Here is a 25,228-nt window from a genome sequence, read left to right on the forward strand (position 1 = left end):
TGGTCAGCATCACGGACGTCCTCAAGCCGAAGCATCCCGATCCCCGTCCGCAGCGACCGGGGGACGATGAGTTTGACGACGATGATTTCGACAGAATGATGTAAGGCTATTTCTACGATCTATGCATTTACTCTGTAGCTTCTATGACCACTTCCCCATGTATATACAGCCATCCCAGACAGCCAGTGTTCTCTACCTCAAGTTTTTCACCGTGATCTATTTCATCTAGCATTGCATGCAATCCATGCCACTTCCTACGGCTGGGATCCTCTCGAATAACCCCTGCCATCTACAATATCCCCCGTCATACAGCTCCATGTATTCCTCAGATCGGGTTAGAAAGGGCGATAAGATAAGCTCCACGTGATACCGGCTGAGTCAGCGACTGCCTCACTTCTTCCTCTTTTGCTCCTCTTCTTCCTCGCACTGCGGATCATTTTCCCATCTTTGCGACGCTGTACGAGCTTTGTCAAACCGGTCTCGTTCGTGTTCTTTCATCTTTCTGCCCCCGCTTCATTTTCTGGTTCCGGAGCATGGTCACGCTTCAGAATACCCTCGGGAAGTGATTGAAATTCTTGCACCCCTGTGCCCATCATGGCTTCCGAGTTCATCGGGTATAATGTCCTGGTCACCCTGCGAGTGCCGCCCAATGCAAGCGTCCAGGGTCAGGTGTCTGATGTCGTCGGACAACGGCTGATGCTTCGCAATGGTAAGTGAGAAGGATGGGTGGGGTTTTGGCAGCAGGATGCTAATCAGGACTTGTGTAGTGACACTGTCGTGGACCGGCCAGCGACTCCCCGTCTACTCGATTGACGCCCCCGACATCGCGGACCTCTCGCTGGGAACGCAGGGAACACAGCCCGTCCAGGAGGGTCAAGTGGCGGCTCCGGCTTCGTATGCTCCGACCGCGCCGCAATCGTTTGTCGATCCCGCGATCTTGAGCTTTTCGAAACCTCCCGCCCAGCAAGCCCCCCCGGCCCCCGGACCTCGAGGCCCACCCCTGCCAACTACGCCGCTTGACAACACCGCCGTTCCACAACCCCATCTGGCTCAGCCAGCGGATCGAGATCGCCCGGTTCTTTTGTCCACCCTGTCCCAGCCGTTCAACAGTCTGGAGCTGAGTGCGGGGGACGGGACCGAGGGGTTGCGGAGTGCCCCGCAGGAGGAGGATGAAAACACACCCACAACCACCCACTTCAGTACGAAGCGTGGGCGTCGCCCCGGTCAGAACAAACCGCAGGGGAGCCTCAACGAGCACGACGGCGCCTCGAACCTGAACCCGAAGACCAAGGGCTGGCGTCAAACTGCCTTTGTGGAACCGGTCAACTCGCCCCTGTCGTACCGCGAAAAGCAGGCCTCGTTGAATGGGCGGCGGGGCAAGAGGAGGAACAACCGCAACGCGTATGCCGAAGATCAGAACGGGTGGGCGACGGAAGAGGCGACGGACATCCAGGAGATGGGCGAGTTCGATTTCCAGAGCAACCTCTCCAAATTCGACAAGAGACGGGTCTTTGAGGAGATTCGCAACGAAGACACCACCGCGGACGAAGAGCGGCTGGTGAGCTTCAACAAGCTCCCGAAACCAGGGACGAATGGCGGTAAGAATCTCCACTGGACGGAGAACGTTCTGGATAGTCCCCCGGAGAGTGAAGCCGGGGATTCGGAGCGGGATCCCAGCGACACCCGGCTGAGCAGCGGGACCTACTCCGGACGAGACCACTCCAAAGCCTCCGCCCGGCCCTCAACGGCGTCGCGCAAAGGCAGCGGGGTCGTGGGATCGACCTTACTCCCGCCTCAGGTAGCGGCGCTGGGCCGGGGCCCGCTGGGCGCCTCACGCAACTCCAGCCCCCGCCCAGGCAAAACATCGGCCACCGCCTCCCCCGTCGCGGGGCCGGGCGTGTCCGCCGGGACCCTGCGCCTGATCACCACGAATCGCAGCTGTCCGACCGTCAGCCCGCTGCAGACGTTGGAGGTGGAGCAGATCACGATCGCCGAACTGGGCCTGACCGAGGATATGATCACCGAAAACGCCGGCCGGGGAATCGCCGAGGCGGCCGTGGGGCTCCTGGCCAACGACGCCGCGGCGCCGACGATCCTGGTGCTGACGGGGAACCATCGCACGGGGGCTCGGGCCGTCACCGCCGCCCGTCATCTGCGCAACCGGGGCCACCGGGTGACCGTGTGCATGCTAGGGCTGGAGCATGAGAACGAGCTGTTGGAAAGCTGCCAGAAACAGCTAGAGGTCTTCAAGAAGATTGGCGGACGCGTCTCCCGCTGGGAAGACATCTCCACCAAGATGTCCAACTCGGACTTTGGCCCGGACCTAATCGTGGATGCCCTGTTCGGGATCCATCTGGCGTTTGACGACCTGCGCACCGACGACCAGGCGGCGGCCTTTGAGATGATCTCCTGGGCAAACCGGAGCAGTCTCGACATTCTCTCGGTTGACGTCCCGTCGGGGCTGTCGGCAACGAGTGGTGAGTCCCCCCTTCCCCCGCTTTCGACTACCCCATTCCCCCAACTAACAGACGACTAGGTGAGGTGACGGTCGTGGAAGGCGGGCGGCTATACGTCCACGCCAAGGCGGTCGTGGGTCTGGGAGCACCCAAAACCGGGATCATCAACGCTCTGGTGGCGGGCGAAAGTCTGGGGGTCTTGTCCGTGGCGGACATCGGTATTCCCCAGATCGTCTGGCGGAAATACGGCACTCGCCGACGACACGGGATCGATTTCGGGAATCGCTGGGTGGTTCCTCTTCGCTACCAAGCCTCGTCCGTGTGATGAGAGAAAACCCCGCGATGGGGGGATGACAACGACTTCATGATGCGATACACAAAAAAAGCATAGGTTTCCATTTTCCACGGCGTTCGACAGCTTTTTCTCGGTGGGGAAGATGATGGGAGGACAAGGATACTGCGGCGGCAGTGCTCCAGGAAGGGTGACTTGTATTATCTGTAGTTTTATCTTCTGTTTCATAAGAATACAAGTCCTCCGTGCAGGCCTTGGGATCGACCCATGGCCTGCAAGCATTCTATGCACCGCCATCTCTCTGGTAGAGTAGGATCTGCGCGTAATAAATCGACGAGAATGATCTAGTATTGCTATACTTGATTTGGAAGGAAATGATAGGCAGGTTCAAGCGATGGATTCAGTGATCTTTATTAACCCAGGAATGTTTATTGTCATTGTCGATAATATATCGCAACGCCCATAAGGGTGTATAGTGAACCAGTACGGAGGATATCCGAGATATATATAGTGTTGAGACGGGAATCCAACAACCTCGACTCGACTTGATAGTGCCCCATACGGACTCGACAGACACAGAAATCTCTAAACAATATGCTTTAAGCAATTATACGATGATTGATTCAATATCTCCCTATGAAATAGCAAAGAACTCAAGAAGTGAAGCACATCGCCATCAAAGAATGCTGTTTGTTTGATTTGGTTAATTTGTCGGGTTTACACTGTTTGTCTACCAGACAAACTAGCCCAATCCGGTTAGCGTACATCCGCACCATACATCATCATCGTCCGCCATGGCGGCGAGCAGAATCAACCAGGATTTTCAAGATTGCAATCGCGAAACATGGGGAAAGGTGAGTCGTCCCTTGGAAACATCAATTTTGAGACAGCTGAGTCTGATGGTGTTGATCTCTCTTTTAGGAACGGATAAACTCTATGTAGGTCGACCTTAACAGTTCATGGTTCTTTCGCGACGCCGCTGACCAGCAACGTACACAGATCACACACTCGGAGTGGGCATCGGAGGATGCCTTCTCGGCCAATGCAGGAGCCGGCCTGGGCAAGGCGCGACGCGGCGAACACGGGGCGTTCAAGCGTCTCCCCTTCAACTTCTGCTCGCTGTCGTTGCAGCCGTACGCGCATCCCGTGTGCACGCAGTCGGGCACCATCTTCGATCTGACCAACATCGTCCCCTGGATTAAGAAACACGGCACGAACCCCGTCGACGGCACGCCGTTGAAGAGCGCCGACCTGATCAAACTCCACCTGGCGAAGAACGAGGCCGGCGAATACATCGACCCTGTGACCTACAAGGTGCTGACGGACAACACGCACATCGTCGCCCTGCGCAATACCGGGAACGTGTTCGCGTGGGACACGGTGGAGCGGCTGAACATCAAGGGCAAGCTGTGGCGCGACCTGGTCACGGACGAGGAGTTTGGCCGGAAGGACATCATCACCCTCCAGGACCCGCAGAACATCGAGTCGCGGAATTTGAGCGCCTTCCACTACCTGCAGGCGGGGGAGAGTGGGCTGACGGAGGAGCAGCAGCAGGAGCGGGCGTCGGGCAGCGTCAACGCCGATGCGCTGGGCAGCTCGGCCAAGATCCTGAAGGCGAAGGAGGCAGTGGCCAAGGCGCGGGCGGAACGCGCGCAGCGGGGCTCCGCGGGGGCCGTCTCCCAGTCCTCAACGGAGGGTGGGGTCCGGGCGGGTTCGCGAGCCTCCAACCAGGCGGCCGCGGCGGGGTCGCGGAAACCGGTGCCCTACAACGCGGCCCGACACACGACTGGAATGGCAGCGGCGTCGCTGACGAGCACGGGGCTAACGCCGCACACGTCGGGCGAACTGGCGCTCTTGTCGGACGAGGAGTACATGCTCCGACGGGGGCGCGTCAAGCAGAAGGGGTACGCGCGCCTGTCCACCAACCTGGGAGACGTCAACGTGGAGCTCCAGACGGAGTACGCGCCCAAGGCGGTGTGGAACTTCATCAAGCTGGCGAAGAAGGGCTACTACCGGGACGTGGCCTTCCACCGCAACATCAAGGGGTTCATGATCCAGGGCGGGGATCCGTCGGGGACGGGACGCGGCGGGGAGAGCATCTGGGGGAAGTACTTCAACGACGAGTTTGAGGGACCGCTGAAGCACGATTCCCGGGGGACGTTGAGCATGGCCAATAAGGGGAAGAATACCAACAGCAGCCAGTTGTATGTTTCCCCTACACACCCACAAACCCATCGAGAAGAGAGAGAGAGGGACTGACAGACCAGTTTCATCGCCTACCGCGCCCTACCGCACCTGAATCTCAAGCATACCATCTTTGGCCACGTCATCGACGACCCGACACCGTCGTCGGGCACACTCGACCGCATGGAAACCAACCCAGTGAACCCGTCCACCAATCGACCGACCCCGGACATCCGCATCCACGACGTGACCATCTTCGTGGACCCCTTCGAGGAGTTCCTGAAACAGCGGCAAGCTGAGGCTCGGGGGGAGACCCCCAACGACCGCCCGGCGGACGGCTCCTCGCAACAGGACACCAACGACAACACCGACGACGATCGGGTCACCTGGACCGGCAAGCGGATCCGTGGTGCAGGCGGCGCCGAGGACGCGAGCGGCGGCGCAGGAGTCGGGAAATACCTGCGGGCGGCGCTGGCGGATCGGGGCCCAGAGACGGAGGATGAGATCGTGGAGGTCCTGGAGGATGAACCCGAGCCCGAGCCGGCGCGCAAGAAGATGAAGGGGCGGGGAGGGTTTGGGGACTTCAGCTCGTGGGATTAACTGGGATTGAGCGATTACCCGATATATGGAATTGTATGCACTATGTAGATATATCTGACTGGGACTGGATGGTCCCTGGAGGACCCGTCCCACCACTTGCATTCCGGCTCGATGTCCGATCGGATCGATAGTCTACTGTCTTGCGACCGAGATCTCGAACCCTTCTCCTTTTCTCCTGGATCGTGTAGGTCCTCGTTGTCAGGGACTTAGGAGTCTTCGGACTATTCCAATAGTCTGTTGAGGATCGACTAGTCGGTACCCGGACGTTACTTCCCCCCCCTCCCATTTTGGCTGATCCCAGCGGTACCAGCGAAGTATCCCTGCGATGACCAGCTCTCCCCGGTAATCTTGATACCGGTACCAAACGGGTCATCACCTGCATAATACCCCAGAAAAGCGGGCATCCACCGGTCAGAGTGGGTTCGGTACGGTCTCAGACCCCGCTGACTTAGCAATCCCCTGCGTGCCCCGCGCGTAATGCTCATAAATCAGGTCAGGCTGATACAGGCTCGTAAGCCAAATCCAGTACTAAGAATAGTTGACGATCGAGTCCGACTTATCGTCACTTTCTCTCTCTCTCTCTCTCTCTCTCTCTCTCTCTCTTTCTCTTCATTCTTCCTCTCTTCCCTTTTGCCATCTGTTCACTAGAATATCCTCGTTTCTCGGCTCGGCTGATTCTTCGGATTCTTTTCTATCTGGAGATCATCCTTGTCCTCCCTCCCATCGGATTCCTCTTCGGTGAGTTACGCTGTCTACTCTCTCCAGACACTACACTTTACTCCCCCTCCCCCTCCCCTTTCTCCTTCTCCTATCAGGTTCCCTCGACGCAATGGTGGTGTGGAGATCCAGATTCTAGGGACCAGGGAATTTGGTTTCTTGAATACCGGGATTCGAGGATCGAGGATGGATGGGGATTGACGATGGTCGCCTGTTCCGTGTGTGAGGGTAAATCCCTTGACGACATCCAACCTCTCCCCCCTTGCCAATAAAATCAATAGGAGAAGATTGGGACGGGTGATGAGACGCCGTCTGGATCGGCACTTCCCCTGTTCATCAATCTGATCGGTGGCTACGGTGAAACGCTCGAGGTGTCGTTGACTGACTTCTCATACTCTCCAGTTCCGGTGCCTCTCGCTTCCGCCGCATCTCCCCCGATCCTACGTCAGTCCGCTGAATTCCCCCCCTCCGTGGGATACGCCGCCGCCGCCGCCGCCACCAACGCCGCCTACCACCTCCTCTCCTTCCCTCCCTCTCTCTTTATCTCTCCCACACTCGACTTCTCGCGTCGCTCTCGACGGTGTCGTGGCCTCCAACTCTTTCCCTGGGTTCCTGTTGACTTCGCGTCCCACAATCAAGCTGGCAGGAAATAAGCGGAGAAGCTTTTCGAGCCAGGGTGGGTTGCTGAACCGAATGTTCAGTGGCTCCTCGAGCCCACCCAAAGATAAATTCGACACCATCCCCCAGGCTACTGCCATCGACACACCGTCCGCCCCCGCTCGCACCGAGGAATCCGCCCCCGTCCAGAAGAAGTTTTCGCCCCCCGGTGGTTTCTTTGGCCGTCGGACCAGTGAGGAACAGAGCAACCCTCCCGGCGAGAAGAAGCGCCGGAGCAGTACCGTCACCAAGGCCGCCACCTTCTTTAGCAACGCCAAAAATTCCCTGAGTCTCAACGGGTCCCGGGACAACTCGTCGGGCTCCGTCCCGATCCGCGAGCTCACCGCGCTGCAGAAACTCGGGACCATGGACCCGGCCCTGACCGTCCCCCAGGGTTCCTTCAACAACTCCGCCGGCGAGTCGGTCCCCACCCCCCGCTCCTCGTTCAAGGTCGGTGTCACCGAGGACCAGAACCGAAAATGTCGTCGCACCATGGAGGACACCCACGCCTACCTGTACAACTTCCTCGGCACGCCCGCGCCCGCGCCCGCACCGGGGCCGTCCACCGATGCTGCTGCTACTACCACCACCACAGATAGTAACCGTCTCGCCGGGGAACCGGCGTCGCCACGGACGGAGGAGACGCCCCCCGGCGCGGTGGAGACGGACAACGGGTACTTCGCCATCTTCGACGGGCATGCGGGCACCTTCGCCGCCGATTGGTGTGGCAAGAAATTGCACCTGATCCTCGAGGAGGTCATGCGTCGGTCCCCCAACATGGCGGTCCCCGAGCTGCTCGACCAGGCCTTTACCAGCGTCGACCAGCAGCTGGAGAAGTTGCCCGTCAAGAACAGCGGGTGCACCGCGGTCGTCGCCCTGCTGCGGTGGGAGGACCGGGTGCCCAACGCGCACTCGGCCACCGGGTCGGCCGCCCTGGCCCCCGCCGCCGCCGCCGCGTCCGCATCCGCCGCGACGCCGACCAACGCAGATGCCGCGGACGCCGGCGCGGCCGGGGAGACGCCGACGCAGGCCTCCGCCGGCGGGGCGGCGCTGATCCCCAAGCTCCAGGAGAAGGCGGTCCGGCAGCGCGTCCTGTACACCGCCAACGTGGGCGACGCCCGGGTGCTCCTCTGCCGGAACGGCAAGGCCCTCCGGTTATCGTACGACCACAAGGGCAGCGATGAGAACGAGGGGAAACGGATCGCCAACGCCGGCGGATTGATCCTGAACAACCGCGTCAACGGCGTGCTGGCCGTGACCCGTGCCCTGGGGGATGCCTACATCAAGGATCTCGTCACGGGGCATCCGTACACGACGGAGACCGTGATCCAACCGGATGCGGACGAATTCATCATATTGGCCTGCGACGGGGTGAGTTTTTAGTTTTTAGTTTTTTTTTTTTTTCTTTCTTTCTCCCTTCCCTAATTCCCCGATTCTCTCTTCGGGTTTACAGGATGAAATGCTGATGCTCGGATAGCTGTGGGATGTCTGCAGTGACCAGGAAGCGGTCGATCTGATCCGACATATCCACGATGCCCAGGAGGCGTCCAAGGTGCTCTTGGATCACGCGTTGGCCCGGTTCAGCACGGACAACCTGTCCTGCATGGTGATCCGCCTGAACAGCGACCGGGTTCGGGAGGTCGTCAACGGCACGGCCGACCCGATCGGCGTGGCGGGCGACCCGTCGATGCCCACAGAACCGGGGTTGAGCGAAGCCGACAAGATCGTGGAGAGCGCGCGGCGGAGCATGGCCAACGCCGGGATCACGGACGATTCGGAGGCGGGGGAGAAGGCCAAGGAGGAGATCCTGCAGAAGATGTCCAACGAGGCGGAGCTGTCGGTCAACGAGCACAGTGAGGCACCGCCGTTGGCGCCGCCGCCCAAGCCGGAGGGGTCGTAATGTTTCTTTTCTTGTCTTTTTTTTTTTCTTTTCGTTTGCACTGTTTTGGGTTACTGGCGTGGGTCGCGGGCTGTCGGCCTTTCTTTTCTATTTTTCATTATCTGTTCTATCGTAGGGATCCCTACTCCTTGGGCTCTTGTGTCGGGGTATGATGGTGGTTCCGGGTGCTCTGGAGAGCCAATTGATTTCTTTTCGTTTCCTATTCTGTTCCGACATCTTGATTCTACCCTCATCACCTTAGTCTGTTTGAGGACGGGCTCCGGGGGGAATGGATTTGGGGTGCTGTCCATTTTGATCTCCTGAGCGGGTGCTCCGGTGCTGTACATGTTGATGGGCTGTCTGGAAGAAGAATACCTCTTATCACCATCATATCATCCACCATTATCGTCCAACGTCTACGATCTACTGGTCGCTGGATGGGAGAATCCTTGAATAGTGTATTGTGTACTGGGTTACAACGCCGTAAAATCTAAAAGTACAAATTCGATATGGACATAAATCTTCTCCTTCCCTTCATCTACACAGTCTTCTCGGTCGGCGGCTCGACCGGGTTTTTCTCGTTGAAGGCACCGTCGGCCAGGATCTCAGCCCCCTGGGCGTAAGTCGGGTGCGGGCCGGGCATGACGTGGTCCCGGGACTGGTCGAGCTCGCCGTGGCGGACACGGTCGGGCCAGGCGGGGGCGAACTGGGCGTCGTAGAGGTCCGTCCAGAGGACCTTGACGAGGTCATCCGGCAGGGAGTTGGTGTTGGCGGGGGTCTCCTCGACCTTGTACTCGACGCTGGCGGGACCGGTGCTGAGGGTGTGTTCGAAGGCGTTGACGCGAGCCGCCTGGGACTCGGCGAGGGCCTGCTCGCGCTTGCGGGCCTCACGGCGACGACGACGGGCCGTCGGGGTGAGGTAGCCGCGGAGGCGGCGGGCGAAGCCGTTGGCGATCTCGTCGGCCTGGATGGCGAGGACGGCGGCCATGTCGGCGACGGAGGTGGCCTTTTGGTCCATGAGGGCGCGGGCGCGGTGCTTCTTCTCCATGAGCCAGCCGACCTTGTCGGCGTACTTGTCGTCGAACTCCTTGGCGGCTTCGGGATCGCGGGGTCGTCGCTGGGCGAGCCACTGGTCGGAGATGGTGATCATGTCGCGCGGGGGCGCCAGCTGACGCTGCAGGGAGAATTCCCGGAGGAGATGGTAGGCGCGGAGACCGACCTGGGCGTCGTTGAAGTGCACGGAGTAGTAGGGGACCCACATGTCCTTGCGGAGGGAGGCGGGGACGGTTTTCTTGCCGTGGTAGACGAGTTGCCGGAGGACGTTGTGTTTCTATTCTGTTAGTCTCCCTTCCTCATAGAGGGGAAGGGGGGGAATGATCTCTCTATCAAGGCTCACCTCGAGATATCGCGTCAGCGAGTAGACCACCTGGTTGGTGCGCATGTTGTGGTAGACGAAGATGTTCTTGCCGTGGGTGATGGCATTGACGGCCTTCCGTAACCGAACCCCCTCCTTGAACTGATGTAACTTGAAGGCATTGGAGTTCTGTTCTCTTGATCGACCCTGGATGAGGCTGTGGTTCTCGACGGGCGGACGACGGACGACGTTCCAGGTGCCGATCTTGGTGGGATCCAGGATCTTCTGGATGGAGGATTTGGGGGCGGAGGCCATGGTGCCTGACTGGTGACTTGAACCGTCAGGATTGCAGACCGAGAATGGCGAAGGTGAAGCTGTAGAATGATCGAGGATGCAGACATCCCGGAGGAGAAGAAGAGGTGAGGACCGGATCATTTTTTCGACCGGGGCTAAACCCGATTGGGAGCAGCATCATCATCATCATCGTCTCGACTTGGGCTTCATTTCTCTTCCTTTCGGTCTTGTACCTGTTACTTTCGACTTTTGACGTGGACTTGCACTTGCACTCGTTGACTCACTCACGACAAAGGGGCTACCCTAGCATGATCTATCCCCACCATGTCGCTGAGCGGGGATGACCCCGGTCCCGATGCCACCACGCGTCGCGAGACTCCCTGGCTGCTGCCGACGGTATGGACACAAGATCATTTTCCATAAACACATGATAAGAACAGTCGCATTGACAGAAAGTAACGCTAGAACCGGCGCGTGCGACACCTCCACGGTCTGTCGCTCCGCAATCTCGTCCTCACTCCGCCCAATCCTCCCAATCGGAAAAAGACCATCGACGATGAAGAGGTCCCCAATGCCTTGCAGTCGCCCTTCAAGCGACTCGCCCTCGATGCGAGATCCGCCATCCCGCAGTCTCGCTCATTCACCAACCTGCCCGCGGCCGGGGTCGACGGCAACAAGGACAAGATACCCGCCCATCGTCCAGCGTCATCGCCCGCGCGTCGGCCCGTCCGGCGACGCAGTACGCTGCCCGGGACGGACCTCGACCCGCGTACCCGCGAGGGACAGCTGCAGGCCATCACCCGAAGTCGCATGGCCGATACCTGGTTCTCCTTGCACACTGAGGGCGAGACCGAGGCCCGGTCCGCGGAAGGCGCCGCCCCGCCGGTCTACGTGAGTGAGGTGGTCGAGAACGCCACCAACCCGAGCTTCCGCTTCTTCGACCTGACCCGATGCGGTCCGGGGGTGGCGCGGGGAGACTGGTTGATGGTCCGGGTGTGGGCGCGGGCGACCCCGGCGGACGCCTACGGGCTCCTGGTAGAGTGGCGGCTGTCGCTGCCGTCGCTGCAGTTCCTGGGCCGGTCCCTCGACGGCTTTCACCACCCGTTACCACCCAACTCCCTCATTTTCCACTTCCCAGACGGCGTGTACACGAGCCTGACCGACCTGCCGCCCGCGGCGGTGTCGGCGTCGGCCCCGGTCGCCTCCCGGGCGGAGGGGACCGCCCTGCCGACGGCGTCGTACGACGCCCTGATGCGGCTGGCGAACCTGGACGAGTGCATCCAAGACGCGCGCACGACGCGGGCCCGCCTCGAGGCCCAGATCACCGCCATCCTCGAGACCCACCGACCGGCGCATGCGACCACGAGCGAGGCCGCCGCCGCGCGCGAGACGTTGGCGCTCACGCGACAGGCGGTGGCTGCGGAACGCAAGCAGCTCCGCCTGGCCACCCGGCGCCGCGAGGCCCTGGCGGCCAGCCTGCGCGCGCGGCGGGACGCCATGGCCCGCGGACGCCAGGTCCAGGAGCGCGCCCGCAGCCACCTCCCCGACGCGCGGGCCAAGCTGGCCGCCAGCACCGCCCTGCTGGCGCAGACGGGCGCGGAGACCCGGGGCCAGCTGCGGCGCATCGCCGAGGACCTGCTGGCCATCTACCCGATCGAGCCCGTGGCCGACCAGCCGCTGGCCTTCACGATCGTGGGGCTGCCGCTGCCCAACTCGGACTTTGCCGACGTCGACGACCGCGACCGGCTGGCCGCCGCGCTGGGGTGGACGGCCCACCTCGTGCACCTGCTGTCCCTGTACCTGTCGGCTCCCGTCCCTTACCCGATTCACCCGGCCCTGTCGCAGTCGCAGATCCACGACCCGGTCTCGGTCGACCTGGCCCCCCGGCGGTATCCCCTCCATCCGGGTCCGGCGCCGGCACGCTTCGACTACGGGGTCTTCCTGCTCAACAAGGACATTGAGTTCGTGATGAACACGCAGGGGCTGCGGGGGCTCGACCGACGGCAGACCCTGCCGAACCTCAAGTACCTCCTGTACGTGCTGACGGCGGGACCCACCGCGATCCCCGCCCGGAAGGCCGGCGGGATACGGGGGCTACGACTCCGCGCGACGCACGCGCCCTGAGTGAAAGAACCTTCGCGATCGTTCCGAATGGGGGAGGGGACCGACTGTGTGGCGCCGTTAGTGTCGCTTGGGGTCGCAGACGGTGCGCCCTTAGGGGGGTTTCTTTCGAACGGATTGGTTGGTCTCGGTCTGTCCAACCCGTCACGAACCTCCCCCCAGGAGCACAGTGGGTCACGCCCCCTCCCTCCCTGGTCCTGCATGCCCGGTGAGATTGCTGTGCGCGGGGGAATGACCAGGATGGGGTCATGGGGATGGGGGGGTTTGTCCCAATGGATTGTGGCGAGTTGGGCGCAAGGGGGATTCTGTCGTCATTCTGTAATATCCAGAAAGTCAAGATGGTTCTCATTATCAATAGTTATATGGATGTAAATACAATACTCTAGGAAATTCTAGTCTGGTGTGCCGGTATAAATCCAGTGGAAATCAATCCCGATCCATCGCGCTCGCTTTGCGTCGGTCTTTTTTCTCCCCGCTCGTTTCCCTCCACTCCACTCCTATCCTCCATTACCCTCTCCGCTCCATCTCCCCCATCCTATTCTACCCCATTGGCTCTGTTTTTTTTTATTGACGTTCCTTTTCTGTCGCCCGTCGGAGTCATGCCCGCCAGTCAGGGCCAGAGGGAATCGACCGTCTACTCTCAGGGCCGATCGCCTTCGCCCCGACCGTCGCTATCCCAATCCTCCCAGCACCGTCGCGGTTACCAGGCCTGCGACCCCTGTCGACAACGCAAGGTGAAGTGCGATCTGGGGAGTATGTTCGATCGTCGACAAATGGGGCTGGTGAGAAGACTGACTGACTGATTTCCAGGCGTCGATAACCCCCGTCCCCCGCCCTGCGTCCGTTGCCGCCGCGAGAGTAAGCGATGCGAGTTCTCCGCCACGAGACGGAAACGCAAGGCCTCCGAGGTCGAGGAGTCCCGCGAGGATTCCCTGCAACGTGATAAACGGATGATGGTCGGGGAGGTCGTTGCCGATGCTTCCCCCGGTCACGCGTCGTCCTATCCTCCTCCCACCCCGGCCCCCGACGCCGCGATCGAGACGACGACCCGACCGACGTGGCCCGACAGTCCCCCCGTCCCCCCCCCGTCCCAACCACCACCCACCTACCCGGTGAAGGCGCCTCCGGCCCCGTCGACACGGTCATTCTCCGAGTCCCGCGGGTCTCGACTCATGTATCCTGGTCCAGTTCCGGGCGCGGGGTCGGGGTCAGGGTCGGGGGCGGGTCCGGGGGCGGGTTCCGGGTATGGACTCGAGGGCGGCCAGCCGATGATGAACCGCACCGCCGTCGAGCTGCTGTCGCCCGCGATCAGTAACAGTCATGATGCGCTTCACTTGCTGTCCGAAGCGGCCGGTCGGACGGAGGATCTCAATCGCCAGAGCCGCGAGAATCGATACGCCGCCCGCCAGTCCGTCTCGTCCTTCAACTCGCCCATGTCCCCCATGACCCAGGCGGGGACGCCGCACAGTGCCGGGGGTTCGTTCTCGCGGCCGCCCCGCTCGGGCGCCATACAGGTCGGTCAGTACTACCAGGCGGGCGGGTCGGAGTCGATGGCTGCGCCGGGCGCCGCCGACGACCGCGCGCCGCCCAGTACGTCGTCGGCGCCCCCGCGCGACCCGGGCTTCCAGGACGCGGTCAAAGCGTGGTCGCGGTTGCGATTCGTCCGCGCGGGCTGGCTCTCCGTGGAGGAATGCATGGCCTATGTAGCACAGTCGGTCCTTTCCCCTGTCCCTTTCCCCTGTCTCGTGGCGTCTTATCCCCAACTAATACCCACGGCAGCTACTACGAGCATCTCGCTCCCCTGAGTCCCATCGTCATCGCCGACTTTGCCCCCCCGTCCACGCACCGTGCGCTGCTGACCGACGAGCCCGTGCTGGCCGTGACCATCCTGACCACGGCCTCGCGCCACATGAAGCCCAAGGGCGACGGCGCCTACACCCGCGCCTTCTACATCCACGACCGGCTCTGGTCCTACCTCCGGGGCATGATCGAGCGTCTCTTCTGGGGCCAGGAGAAGTTCGGCGGCGGCGGTGTCGGCATCAGCAAACCGCGGTCCTTTGACCTGGCCGCGCCGGCGACCCGGAGCCCCGCCAAGGGGAACCTGCGGTCGCTGGGCACCATCGAGGCGTTGCTGATCTTGACCGACTGGCACCCGCGGAACCTCCACTTCCCGCCCGGCGACGACGAGAACGCGCTGCTGGACTTGGATGCCCACGCCCAGCTGGGCCGCGCCGACCGGGACCATCACCACCCCGAGGTCGACCTCGACCACGGCCCCCACCGCGCCCCGATCACCGCCGCCGAGGGTCGGCTGGCCTTCCAGAAGTGGCTGGAGCCCGCCTGGCGGTCCGACCGCATGTCCTGGATGCTGCTGAGCACGGCGCAGGCCCTCGCCTTCGAGCTGGGCGTCTTCGACCAGCGAAGCGAGGCCCGCGTCGCCACCGAGTCGGCCGCCGAGCAGATCCGCAAGCGCCGCCTGCGCCGGCTCATCCTCGTCTACATCACCCAGAGCAGCGGCCGCCTGGGCATCCCCTCCATGCTGCCGCTCCCCCAGTGGACCAACGACATCCAGCCGACGGCCGAGCCGGGCGCCGACGGCGACCAGGCCGTCGTCGACCGCATGCACGACTGCTGGATCGGCATCTCCAAGATCATGTACCAGAGCAACCAGCTGCTCTTCGCCTCCAACGAGCAGACCTCGGAGCTCATCCGCAGCGGCCGCTACCGCGACCAGATCGACCGCTTCCAGCCCTTCCTCCGCGAGTGGCGGCGCGACCTGGACTCCATCCACCTGGCCCCGGCCATGCGGAGCATCCTCATGATCGAGTACGAGTACACCCGGCTGTACGTCAACTCGCTCGCCCTCCAGGCCGTCGTGGATCGCTGGACCACCATGTCCAACGAGGCCGCCCAGGCCAAGCCCGCCCCGTCCGGGAGCGGGGGGTATCATGTTCTGATGGAGCTGTATCGTGTTAACGAGCCCTACATCCAGGAGGTGGTCGACGCCTCCCGCCGCATCCTCACCACCGTTCTCGAGGTTCTTGTGCCGGGGGATCACCTCAAACATGCCCCGGTCCGGACTTGCTTTCGTATCCTGTCGGGGATGATTTTTATCTTAAAGGTATCTATCTCCCTTTGGTCTACCACCTTCCCCTCCCCTCCGATACAACCTTGATACTGACGAACTGCAGACCTTCACCCTAGGCGCCAAAGAGGATGACGTGCGGGTCTCGTTGGACCTGCAGGATCGGGTCATCGAAGCCCTCCGGACCCACGTGGTAGACGACGTCCATCTCAGCCACGCGATCTCGCGCCTCCTGGAGCTGCTCACCACCAGCATCCGCACGCGATTCCTCCGATTCGCCCCGCTGGACCGCGGCGGAGACGGCGAGGCGCCCGACCGCAACTCCGCGCCGGTCTCGCGTCCGCATTCGCCGCGTCCGCGGGACGGTCCCGCCAGCCGACGGGAGGGCACGTCGATGGCCCCGTGGACGCCGGCGCCCAGCTCGCAGAACCTCAGCTACAGTGACGGCACCGCGCCGCCCGCGCCCGCGCCACCCGCACATCAACCTCAGCAGCAACAGCCACAGCAGCAGCAGCAGCATCAGCATCAGCAACAGCCTCCGCGACCGCCGTCACAGACAGGGTCAACGCCCATCTCAGCCCACGATCCCCTCGCAGGCATCCCCGCACAGCCAATCAACTCATCCAACATCAACGTCTCCTTCATGCCGCCCCCGCCCTCAGTCTACTACAACTACTACGATCCGCACGCGACGCCCCCCGCTGGCAGCGACCTCGACGGGCTGCCGCCATCGCAGTCACTCAACGACCACGCGGCCGTCCTTCCGGATTGGTTCGCGCTGCCGCTAGACCAGTTCTTCAACAGCTCGACGGCCGTCGTCGACCAGGGACTCGGCGGCACGGGACCGATGGTCGGCGAGCTGGATATGTTGGAGGTGCTGCTGAACGAGCAGTATGATGGGAGTAATAACCCGGCTGGAGAGGGTGGGGAGTCCGGGATGTCACCGTTTGTTCCGTGATGTCTTCTCTTCTTCTCCCATCTTTTGCTTCTGTTTTATAGTTGACTTTTTCATCGACTGATGAGATCGTGGACTGGTTGGTTTGATGTGATGTGATGTGTGTGATGTGATACGACATGATATTCTACGGCGGATGCAACGCAACGACTGGCTTGTGAGCGCGGAGGTTTACTCTGATATCTTTTTCCCTTTTGTTTCATATTTCATTGGATCTGTGCAGATGTGTGGACTGTATGATCGGGAGGTGTCTATAAGATAGCATAATGTCATTTATGCTTGATCTATTCTTAATCTCCCATAGTCTACCCTATTGAATGAGTGAACTAACTTGGGCACGTACAGGAGATTACTCGTATAGTAGAGATGAAAGTCTACCCCCTAATCCGTTGGATCAGGATATCTCTACAAACTCCCATATCCAGGACGACAGTCAGATTTAAGACTTGATCAATAATCCATATGATTATTTTGTATTGAAAGAGAGGGGTATTTCTAATATATCTACAGCAGCAACCAAGTAATATACAGCTATCCGCGCCGCAATGCACGCAAATCAATCCAAGCAATCAACAAAAAAGATACAGAGGAAAAGGGGGAGAAATCAATTCACACCCCCCGTCCCAAACAACTCCATCTTGATCCTCTCCGACCCAACCTGTCTCTTCGCCAGCGCAGCCGCCACATCCGTCATGAAACCTTCAGGTCCGCAAATGTAGTACTCAGTGCGGGGGTCATTCAAGAACAGGTCCTCCTTAGGGTCGAGCTTGTCGAGGTCGACGCGGCCAGCAAAGTGGTAGTCTGCGCCTTGCTTGTCCGTTGCAGCCGGCTGGCTCGTGAACAGGGTGACCTTGAGGTGGGGGGAGGCAGCGGCCTGCGCCTGCAGGTGGGCGTGGAAGGCGCGGGCGGAGCTCGAGCGCGAGCCGTGGATGAAGTGGATGCGGCGGGAGCTGCTGATGGTGGTGTTCAGCATGGACATGAGCGGGGTGAGGCCGACGCCTGCCGAGAGGAGGACCACTGGGGCCGTGGGCTTGGGGGCAGTGGGGGTGGAGTCTTGAGCGGAGAGGAAGAAGTCGCCGAAGGGGTGCGAGACCTGCACGGTATCGCCGGCCTGGATACGGTCGTGGAGCACGTTGGACACGTAGCCTGGGTGCTGGGGCTGGCGGCCGGACTCGCGCTTGACGCTGATGCGGTAGTAGTCTGGCTGGGGCTGGTCGCTGAGGGAGTACTGGCGGGGCTGGAGGGTGTTGAGCTCGGGGACGTTGACCCGGACGGAGATGTACTGGCCCGGGCTGAAGGGCGGGAGGGGCCGGTTGTCGGCGGGGCGGAGGTAGAAGGAGGTGATCTCGTCGGATTCGGGCTCCTTGCGGGCGACGACGAAGTCGCGCCAGTCGGTCCAGCCGTGGCTGGCCCGGTAGAGGGCGGCCTCGCGGTCGATCATGAGATTGGCGAGGGCCCAGTAGGCGGTGGCCCAGGCGTTGCGGAGGTCGTCGGTCAGGGCGTCGCCGAGGACCTCGCCCATGGCCTCGAGGAGGTACTTGCCGACGATCTCGTAGTCGCGGGGCTGGATGTAGAGGGAGGCGTGCTTGTTGCAGATGAGCTCGACGGCGGGGCCGAGGACAGCCAGGTTGTCGATGTGGGAGGCGTAGGCCAGCAGGGCGCCGGCCAGGGCGCGCTGCTGGTGGCCGTTGGCCTGGTTGGCGGCGTTGAAGACGTCATTGAGCTCGGGGTGGGCGGCCAGCATGTTGCGATAGAAGACGGTGGTAATGGTGACGCCGTGTTGCTCCAGCACGGGGACCGTGGCCTTGATGAGCGCGATCTGCTCAGGGGTCAGCGGCGCCGTCACGGCCGACTGGGCCGGTTTGGCATTGAGTTGGCGTCGCGCGCTAATGGCTTTGTAGAGGTAGTAGCCCAGGGCGGAGGTGATGACCACCTGGGCTGCGATAGTAACTGAGCGGTGGTTCATGGTGAAGGTGTGTTTGATCCGGTCAATTGGATGGAATCACAAAGGAAAGACAATAGGATGGTGAACCAGAAAGAGAGTGGCGAGAAGATGGGGCTGACCAGGTTTATATAGACAAGGGAAAAGAAAAAAAATATGTATTAGAAAAGAAATCACCAGAAAATCAAGAAAACAACACGGTCAACCTCGCCGGGAAATTCCCGAGCGTCCACCACGAGGGCTTTCATCTTGAATTTTCCATCCATGTGGTTGGCCCTGAATCCCAATCCCAAGCCTGTCGGGCTCCCCCGAAGCCGAATCCAAGAGACCGGGGTTTCGGCAGAGGACAAAGGATCTCCGCGGGGAAGAATTTGATAGAGGCGAACTAGAGGGTTTGTAGGTTGGGACGAATGAGATGGGTCGGTGAGATCCACCCGGACCGTCGGTGGCTGAGTGTCATGCCATTTGCCGGGGCGTCGACTGGTCTGTTCCACGGGTGACGACAGGGGGCGCGACCGACTCATTGAGTTACGTTATACTGAAGCATTGCCTGCCAGGATGAGCAGGGCTCCATCACGACGGAGGGCATCATACCTCCTGAGTCTCTGATATCAGTATGCGTCGACCATGAGGTTAGAAGATGAAGTTATTCCCATGTCTTGTTTTCCTGCCGAGCAAACCCCGAGGCGACACTAACCGGATGGGGTTAGACTGAGCCTGCACCGGATCGGCCCGATGTTTGCCTCAGGCCGCACGTGATAGTGGTCGGGATGGGGTGTCCAACGGGTATCTGATATATTTAACGACTCTATATGTACAGGACACGAAGATTATAGAGTTCTTGGAGAATCAGGAATAGATGGGAGGGCAGCCTCACAGCTCTTGCGTGTCGAGCCCCCAGATCTCCCAACGCCGTAGCGTCTCCCATCCCACCCGTTTCACCTGCCGCCGCCAGAGTCGTCCGTCCGCGGTGGGCAGGATGGGCGGCATGCAGATGATGGGGGAGTCTGTGTCCGTGGCGGGGTCTCCAGCCCACACGTGCTCGTCTTCCCGCTGGCGTTTGCCCAGCAACGACGGGGGCTGCGGACGCGGAATGGAGAGCTTGGAATCCCCGGGGTGGGCGGCCCCACGGGAGTCCGGGGAAGCCGTCGTCGCCCGTCCGTCCTCGGGCGTGGTGCTGTTGGTTGGGGGCGCGGTCCCCGTGGGAGTCTGAGACTGCGACTGCGACTGCGACTGGCACTGCGATTCTACCGGGCGGTCGACGACTGCGCTGACGGGAATCGTGTAGTACCCACCCAGCTGGAACCCCTTGTGTCCGAGCCCGATGATCTTGAGCTGGCTGAACGTCTGCGGGTCCCCCAGCGCCTCGCTCAGTAGGTCCATCAGGATCTGGTCGTCGGTCTCCACCACTTCGGCCAGCGTGCGTGCCGACCCCGGGTCCGAGCAGTGCCCGGCCCCGCGCCCGGGCACCCCCCGCGGGGTCGGGGTCGGGTTCCCGGGCCCCGTCGGCACGAGGAGGCGGAGCACCTCCAACTTGCGGAGAAAAGGGATGAGCAGCCCGAGGGATTCGATGCCCGACTTGTCGCTGGCGAATCCTAGCTGCTCTAGCTGCGGGCTAGTGTGCATGAGGCGGGCGACCGCGCCCGCGGACAGGGGCCAGTGCGCGGGGAGGAGGAGATGTCGGAGGCTGGTGGCGTGGTTCGTGCCGATGACGTTGAGGTAGCTGTCGCGGATGCTGGCCTGCAGGCCGGGCGAATTCGCGGGGCTCAGAGGCGGGGGCGGGGGCGGGGGCGCGGTGGCACCATCCGTCTGGGCCAGCCCCTCCTCTGTCAGGCGTGCCGGGCGTCGGGGGTTGTTGACGTGGTCGGTATCCTGGGCGCCCGTCGCGCTGACGAAGTACAGCCGCTCCAGCCCCGTAAAGGAGCGGAGGAATTCGACGTGGCGTCGCGAGGTATTATCCTGCCGCACACTCTTGATGCGCAACCGGGTGTTGGGGGGCGCGGTGGGCCAAGTGCTGTCGACAAAGGTGTTCATGAAGTAGGGGCTTTCAGACCCGGTGTTGCTCAGGATCGTCACGTCCTCGCAGGTGGAGGGGTCGAAGGCGAGGTTGAACTCCTCGCTGTGTAGCGCATATAGGTTCTGTAGCCCGAGCTTCTTCAACGCCAGCGGCCGCCGCGCCGTGATGCACTTGCGAAAGTAGTCGTGCAGCTTGACACTGGGCTCCTGCGCGTTCCGCATCCGTGGCGACCAGTGCATCTTGAGCTCGCGCAGCTTGCGGCAGTGGAACAGCAGCGTCGAGATGTCGTCCGGATAGCAGAGCGGGTCGATGTCGGTCACCTTCAGGTGCCGCAGGTGCGGCATGGCCGGGATGACGATCGTCGGTCGCGGGTGCCGGCTGGACGGGAAGCGCAGCGTCAGCGACTGGAGACGCGGCCGCTGCGCCAGGCCTTGGTAGACCGTCTCCAGCATCTTGGTGCTCAGCTCCCAGCTGAAGCTCTCGAGGTCCGTCATCCGATCCACCGCCGCCCGCACCGCGACGTTCAACAGCATCGAGGCGTCCGGCACCCGGCCCACGCGCGCGTGTTCCTCAAGCTCCTGCTCGCGCCAGTCGCCCCGCAGCGTCAGCGACCGCACCAGCGTGGCGAACGGTCGCGTGATCACGGCATTCAGTCCCATCGTGAAGGGACTCGCGCTGCCCATACCCTCGGGCTGCTCGTCGCGGTATCGGATGCGGTCGTAGGAGGTGAGGATCATGTGCCTGTAGAGTTCGGGAAGGGCCATGTAGTTCAGAACGCGACACGTTCGGCAGATACGAGCCAAGTCGCCTTGGTCATCCACCTGGTCGTCCCCAACGCCCAAGTCAGCCTTCCGTCTGCTGTGGGATCCGACCTTCCGGGGGACCGGAGGGACCAACGTACGTGGGAGATGATCGTCGCGATCAGGTTCAGCGGTAAGGCCATCAATGAGCCTCCACGCGGCCGATCGACTGTGACAGCGGTATCAAACATGTTCCGATTGACGGTCGCCATGACGCGACGCCCCCAGGTGAGGATGTCGCGGCATGGACTGAGGCGCTACGTCTGGGGGAGGATGAGCGTGGCGGGGCAATGGGGTATCGATCGATCGGTCGGATCGATCAACTGTCGCAGGAAGAAGGGGATCGGCCTATATGAACAGTGAAAGAAGTAGAAACGAGTCAAGTCAAAGACCGGAGAGAGGAGGTCATGGCGATGAAGATGACCGGAGTGAGATATGAGCCTGAGAAAGTTGGAGACAAAGAGAAAATCATAGCATAAAATGGCGGGTTCTGATTGGCGGTCGGAGCAGCAGATGCCCGAGCGAAGTTGGAGTTATGCAGTGCACAGTCAGCAGCACAGACTACAGAGAATAGGCCCACAATCAATAGAAATAGTCAAGAAGTATCATGAAAGATTATCATTATGTAGACAGATAGATTTGATATATATACAGACAAGTCATAGAGATCAATTCGGACCTAATTCATGTCCCCGGCACGCCCATTTCAATAGAATATACCCAATACCTTACCATACCCAAAAACCAGTCCACCCGATGCCCAAGGGAAGGACAGAAAGACCTAGACCCAGTGGAGAAACCACAACAAGAAAGGGAAATGTAGAAAGAAAAAAATTTATATATCTCCAGACACCGTGCTAAATCCAGAGGAAGAAAAGACCAGGATATCAGAGAGCACCGAATGGAATCGAACGAAGAAAGATGAATGCAATCGCAACCCCTCAACACCTCCAACGCGGTGAGAACGTCGGCCAGGGACTGCCGTGGAAGATGATGAAGGAACCCTAGCCCGGGTGGGATGCGTCATCGTGCAGATCGTCCGATCGCGAGGGCCGACCGTCCGTATGCTGGTCCACCGGAGGGGACGCGGAGTCGAAACCGGCGGGGGAGGGTCCGGTGGAGGCCGAGGGTCGCGAGGGCCCGCTGGTGGTCGTGCGATCCTCTGGAATCTCTCCATGCTGCGCCGAACCCCGATCCGAGTGATGGTCATCCAGGCCGATCAGGGCCGCCGCGTCGGGGTCATACCGTAACTGGGTGTCCCCATGGCCGAACTCCCCGGCGCTGGGAGGTTCCCACGGGGCGGCCGTTTGGGTCTGCGGCTGGATCACCCGCACCGGCAGGTCAGGACGGTTGGAGCGCGCCCGCGGACTGGGGGGCCGCCCGAGGAGGTTGGGGTCCTTGGACCACTCGTGCGACCAGGCGTGTGGGCCGCGTCGTCGGGCGGGGATGACGGTGACGGGTAAGGGGGTGTCGGACCCCGGCCGACCCGACCCGGGCGGGGTTCTCCAGGGGAACGGCATGAGGTGATCCATCCGCGACCGCGGGGGCTCGTCCTGGTGCTCCATGAACGGGTCGTATTCCTCGGATCTCCGATGGGGCTCCTCGTATGCCTGGGCCGAGGCGACTTCCCGGGGCAGGGATGCACGTCGTCGGCGGAACGCGTTGAAGAAGGTCCGCCACCGGGGGTCGGTGCGGATAATCTGTGGCGAGTGCTCGCGAGTGTCCTGCGCGGAGAGGCCGTGGTGGGCGAGGTCGTCGCCCGGTCTCCCGTCCAGGGTGCTCGATAGCTCTTTGTCCGCCGCCGTCGCGTGTAGGTCATGCTCTTCCTCCTCCGCCTCGTCCATGTGAGGCATGGTTGCGGGCGGCGTGGGGCTGGAAACCGGGTGGTAGTGAACATTGTACACCGTGCTCGCCGCGCTGGTCGTGTCGGCGCGGCTGACGGGGGTCACCGCGGCGGGCGGAGGTGTGGGACGCGCCGGTCGCCGACGCCGGGAGCCCGCTGCGTTGCTCTCCAGATCGGGACGGCCGATGCCGGGAAAGACGACCCGGTTCCGCAACGGTCGATGCGCCAGGCCCATCATCCCTCCCCAGCCAGACGAAGCGCCGGTTCCCCCACCTCGATTGGGGACATTCGACGCCTGGCGAGGCCAGTCCACCTCCTCGGACGGCGTCACCTCCAGCATTTCGTCGCCGTCGAAGATCTCCCGCCCAAGGATGCCATCCTTGCGTTCGTCGCGCTCTAGGGCCTCAATGCGCTCCACCCATTCCCAGACGACGACGCTCGCCGCCGCCGATCCGACCCAACGGATGTAAGTCCCCCAGCCAGCGCATTCGGGCTTGGCGATATCCAGAACGAAGAACACGACGGGAATTAGCACGGCGCAGAGGGACAAGAGCGCCACCAGGCAGATGTTCCGCATTTTCGGATGAAAGAAGGCAAATCGATGTTTCGACAAGGAGTAGAAGATGACCCAGGCGGCGTAGAGGAGATTGAGTGCGAGCTCGAAGAGGTAGCTGAGAGCGGGGATCGCATCCTCGTAAAGCCGCGGTCGTGTTGTGTTTGACTGGGCGTGAAACTTATCCAGGCAGCTAAATACCGTGTCCAAGACAATCAGGGCGAACCCCGCCCATTTGATCATGATTTTCTCCTTGTGTCGAGGAAACAATCGGATGAGCGTTTGGACCTGCGCGAGCCAGAGAAACGTGCTGGATATGACCCGAACCACGCGAATCTCCATCCCGTCAATCACCTCCGCGGAGAGCGCCTCGGCATCGGAGAACCCATGGATGTATTGCCGTTCAGCGACACGGAACGAGTCTGCCGTCGCTATTGTGAGGGATATGGCGACCAGGAGGGCCGCGACCTTCTGCAGCCATGGGCGCCCCCCGACGCCCACGACGGAAGAATTGCCGCTGTAGGAACCGCTAATCATGCCATGACGACCCAAAAAGTTGGCGCCACCCCCGGGGCCGCCAACATAGAATGTGCGTGGGGTGATAAGGAGGATAATGACGAGTAGATAGCTGACAACAGTGGCACAGCCGATGGCGTACAGCTGGGGAATCACGGAGGAATAAAAGGGATCGCGGGTATCAAGGTTCGGGTTCGCGTGACTCGGCGGCCGCGGTCCACCAGTACAGATCGGTTCGTAGACACCATTCGCGGTGAGGGTTATTGCATATGTGTTGTTGAAATAGAGGAGGCCTGGCAACGCGTTAACACAGCGCATGGGGTCGTCCAGTCGCATCGCATGGGGACAGGAAACAGCCCGATCTTCTCCGGATAACCGCACCCTCCACAACTGAGCGACTGATCCCGGGTTTGACATACCATCACTGGGTAATAAGAAAGGAGTACAGCCCGGTTCGTACGATTTTGTACTGGTCGTCGTCGGGTTCGCCCAGATCTGGCGGGGAGCCAGATGACCATCATCCCCCATATTCGGACGGTGCCCCTCAATTGACACCGGTCGAAGCAGCAGACGGGATTCCCTATAAGACCATCTGTAGGGGATACATGTCGTGAATCGCCGGTCGGCGTGCGATTTGCGCCCTTCTCGCTGCCCCGAATGTTGTGATGCAATGTCCGACAGTCGGTTGATAGACCAAATCAAGGGCTTTACCGTACCAATCACAGTGGTTTCGAAAGTACGTCGAAAGTACGAAACAGCAAGAAAGCAACCCAGCCACCGGAACTATAGAGGGAGTCAAGTAGCCGTTCACGAGAGATGTTGTCTCGAGGTGAGAGTTGTGGTGGAGATGGCGATTTACTCCGTGCTGCGATCAGAGGGGGCGATTGGAGCCTGAGGCGGCAGTGATCCGCCACCAGCCCTCACCGCCTACTATTTCTGTCCCGACTTCTATACTCTGATATC

At 61.2% G+C, this 25,228-nt stretch overlaps 8 protein-coding genes across 8 annotated transcripts; 4 read left to right on the forward strand and 4 right to left on the reverse strand.

Annotated features, from left to right (window-relative positions):
* Positions 1-594: 594 nt before the first annotated feature.
* BDW47DRAFT_131691 (peptidyl-prolyl cis-trans isomerase) lies at positions 595-5,633 on the forward strand (the record flags this gene model as incomplete). Its single annotated transcript, XM_024817373.1, has 5 exons — positions 595-709; positions 768-2,477; positions 2,537-2,775; positions 3,748-4,952; positions 5,016-5,633. 5 exons carry the CDS (start codon positions 595-597, stop codon positions 5,530-5,532), a joined length of 3,786 nt encoding a protein of 1,261 aa, XP_024672037.1. The 3' UTR covers positions 5,533-5,633.
* Positions 5,634-6,361: 728 nt separating this feature from the next.
* On the forward strand, positions 6,362-8,831 carry ptcG (type 2C protein phosphatase PTC1; the record flags this gene model as incomplete). Its single annotated transcript, XM_024817374.1, has 3 exons — positions 6,362-6,369; positions 6,951-8,277; positions 8,384-8,831. The coding sequence occupies 3 exons, from the start codon at positions 6,362-6,364 to the stop codon at positions 8,804-8,806; spliced, it is 1,758 nt and encodes a 585-aa protein (XP_024672038.1). The 3' UTR covers positions 8,807-8,831.
* A 492-nt stretch (positions 8,832-9,323) lies between these two features.
* On the reverse strand, positions 9,324-10,454 carry BDW47DRAFT_117542 (mitochondrial 54S ribosomal protein mL67; the record flags this gene model as incomplete). Its single annotated transcript, XM_024815090.1, has 2 exons — positions 9,324-10,115; positions 10,182-10,454. The coding sequence occupies 2 exons, from the start codon at positions 10,452-10,454 to the stop codon at positions 9,324-9,326; spliced, it is 1,065 nt and encodes a 354-aa protein (XP_024672039.1).
* A 232-nt stretch (positions 10,455-10,686) lies between these two features.
* Positions 10,687-12,807, forward strand: BDW47DRAFT_131697 (putative UV radiation resistance protein (UVRAG)). The gene is made up of 2 exons (XM_024817375.1): positions 10,687-10,829; positions 10,899-12,807. The coding sequence occupies exons 1-2, from the start codon at positions 10,758-10,760 to the stop codon at positions 12,555-12,557; spliced, it is 1,731 nt and encodes a 576-aa protein (XP_024672040.1). The 5' UTR covers positions 10,687-10,757; the 3' UTR covers positions 12,558-12,807.
* Positions 12,808-13,153: 346 nt separating this feature from the next.
* BDW47DRAFT_125733 (Zn(II)2Cys6 transcription factor domain-containing protein) lies at positions 13,154-16,597 on the forward strand (the record flags this gene model as incomplete). The annotated part of the gene is made up of 4 exons (XM_024816436.1): positions 13,154-13,307; positions 13,365-14,265; positions 14,334-15,675; positions 15,746-16,597. 4 exons carry the CDS (start codon positions 13,154-13,156, stop codon positions 16,595-16,597), a joined length of 3,249 nt encoding a protein of 1,082 aa, XP_024672041.1.
* Positions 16,598-17,008: 411 nt separating this feature from the next.
* On the reverse strand, positions 17,009-18,665 carry BDW47DRAFT_30987 (flavohemo protein). Its single transcript, XM_024818721.1, has one exon. The coding sequence runs from the start codon at positions 18,558-18,560 to the stop codon at positions 17,199-17,201; it is 1,362 nt and encodes a 453-aa protein (XP_024672042.1). The 5' UTR covers positions 18,561-18,665; the 3' UTR covers positions 17,009-17,198.
* A 744-nt stretch (positions 18,666-19,409) lies between these two features.
* On the reverse strand, positions 19,410-21,496 carry BDW47DRAFT_117546 (uncharacterized protein; the record flags this gene model as incomplete). The annotated part of the gene is made up of 4 exons (XM_024815091.1): positions 19,410-19,769; positions 20,331-21,131; positions 21,171-21,374; positions 21,455-21,496. The coding sequence occupies 4 exons, from the start codon at positions 21,494-21,496 to the stop codon at positions 19,410-19,412; spliced, it is 1,407 nt and encodes a 468-aa protein (XP_024672043.1).
* A 459-nt stretch (positions 21,497-21,955) lies between these two features.
* BDW47DRAFT_131705 (pH signal transduction protein PalH) lies at positions 21,956-25,074 on the reverse strand. Its single transcript, XM_024817376.1, has 2 exons — positions 24,685-25,074; positions 21,956-24,558 (listed from the first exon to the last, which is right to left on the reverse strand). Exons 1-2 carry the CDS (start codon positions 24,791-24,793, stop codon positions 22,358-22,360), a joined length of 2,310 nt encoding a protein of 769 aa, XP_024672044.1. The 5' UTR covers positions 24,794-25,074; the 3' UTR covers positions 21,956-22,357.
* Between the last annotated feature and the right edge of the window lie 154 nt (positions 25,075-25,228).

The sequence above is a fragment of the Aspergillus candidus genome (genome assembly GCF_002847045.1).
Source record: "Aspergillus candidus strain CBS 102.13 unplaced genomic scaffold BDW47scaffold_22, whole genome shotgun sequence".
Taxonomy (NCBI): Eukaryota; Fungi; Ascomycota; class Eurotiomycetes; order Eurotiales; family Aspergillaceae; genus Aspergillus; species Aspergillus candidus.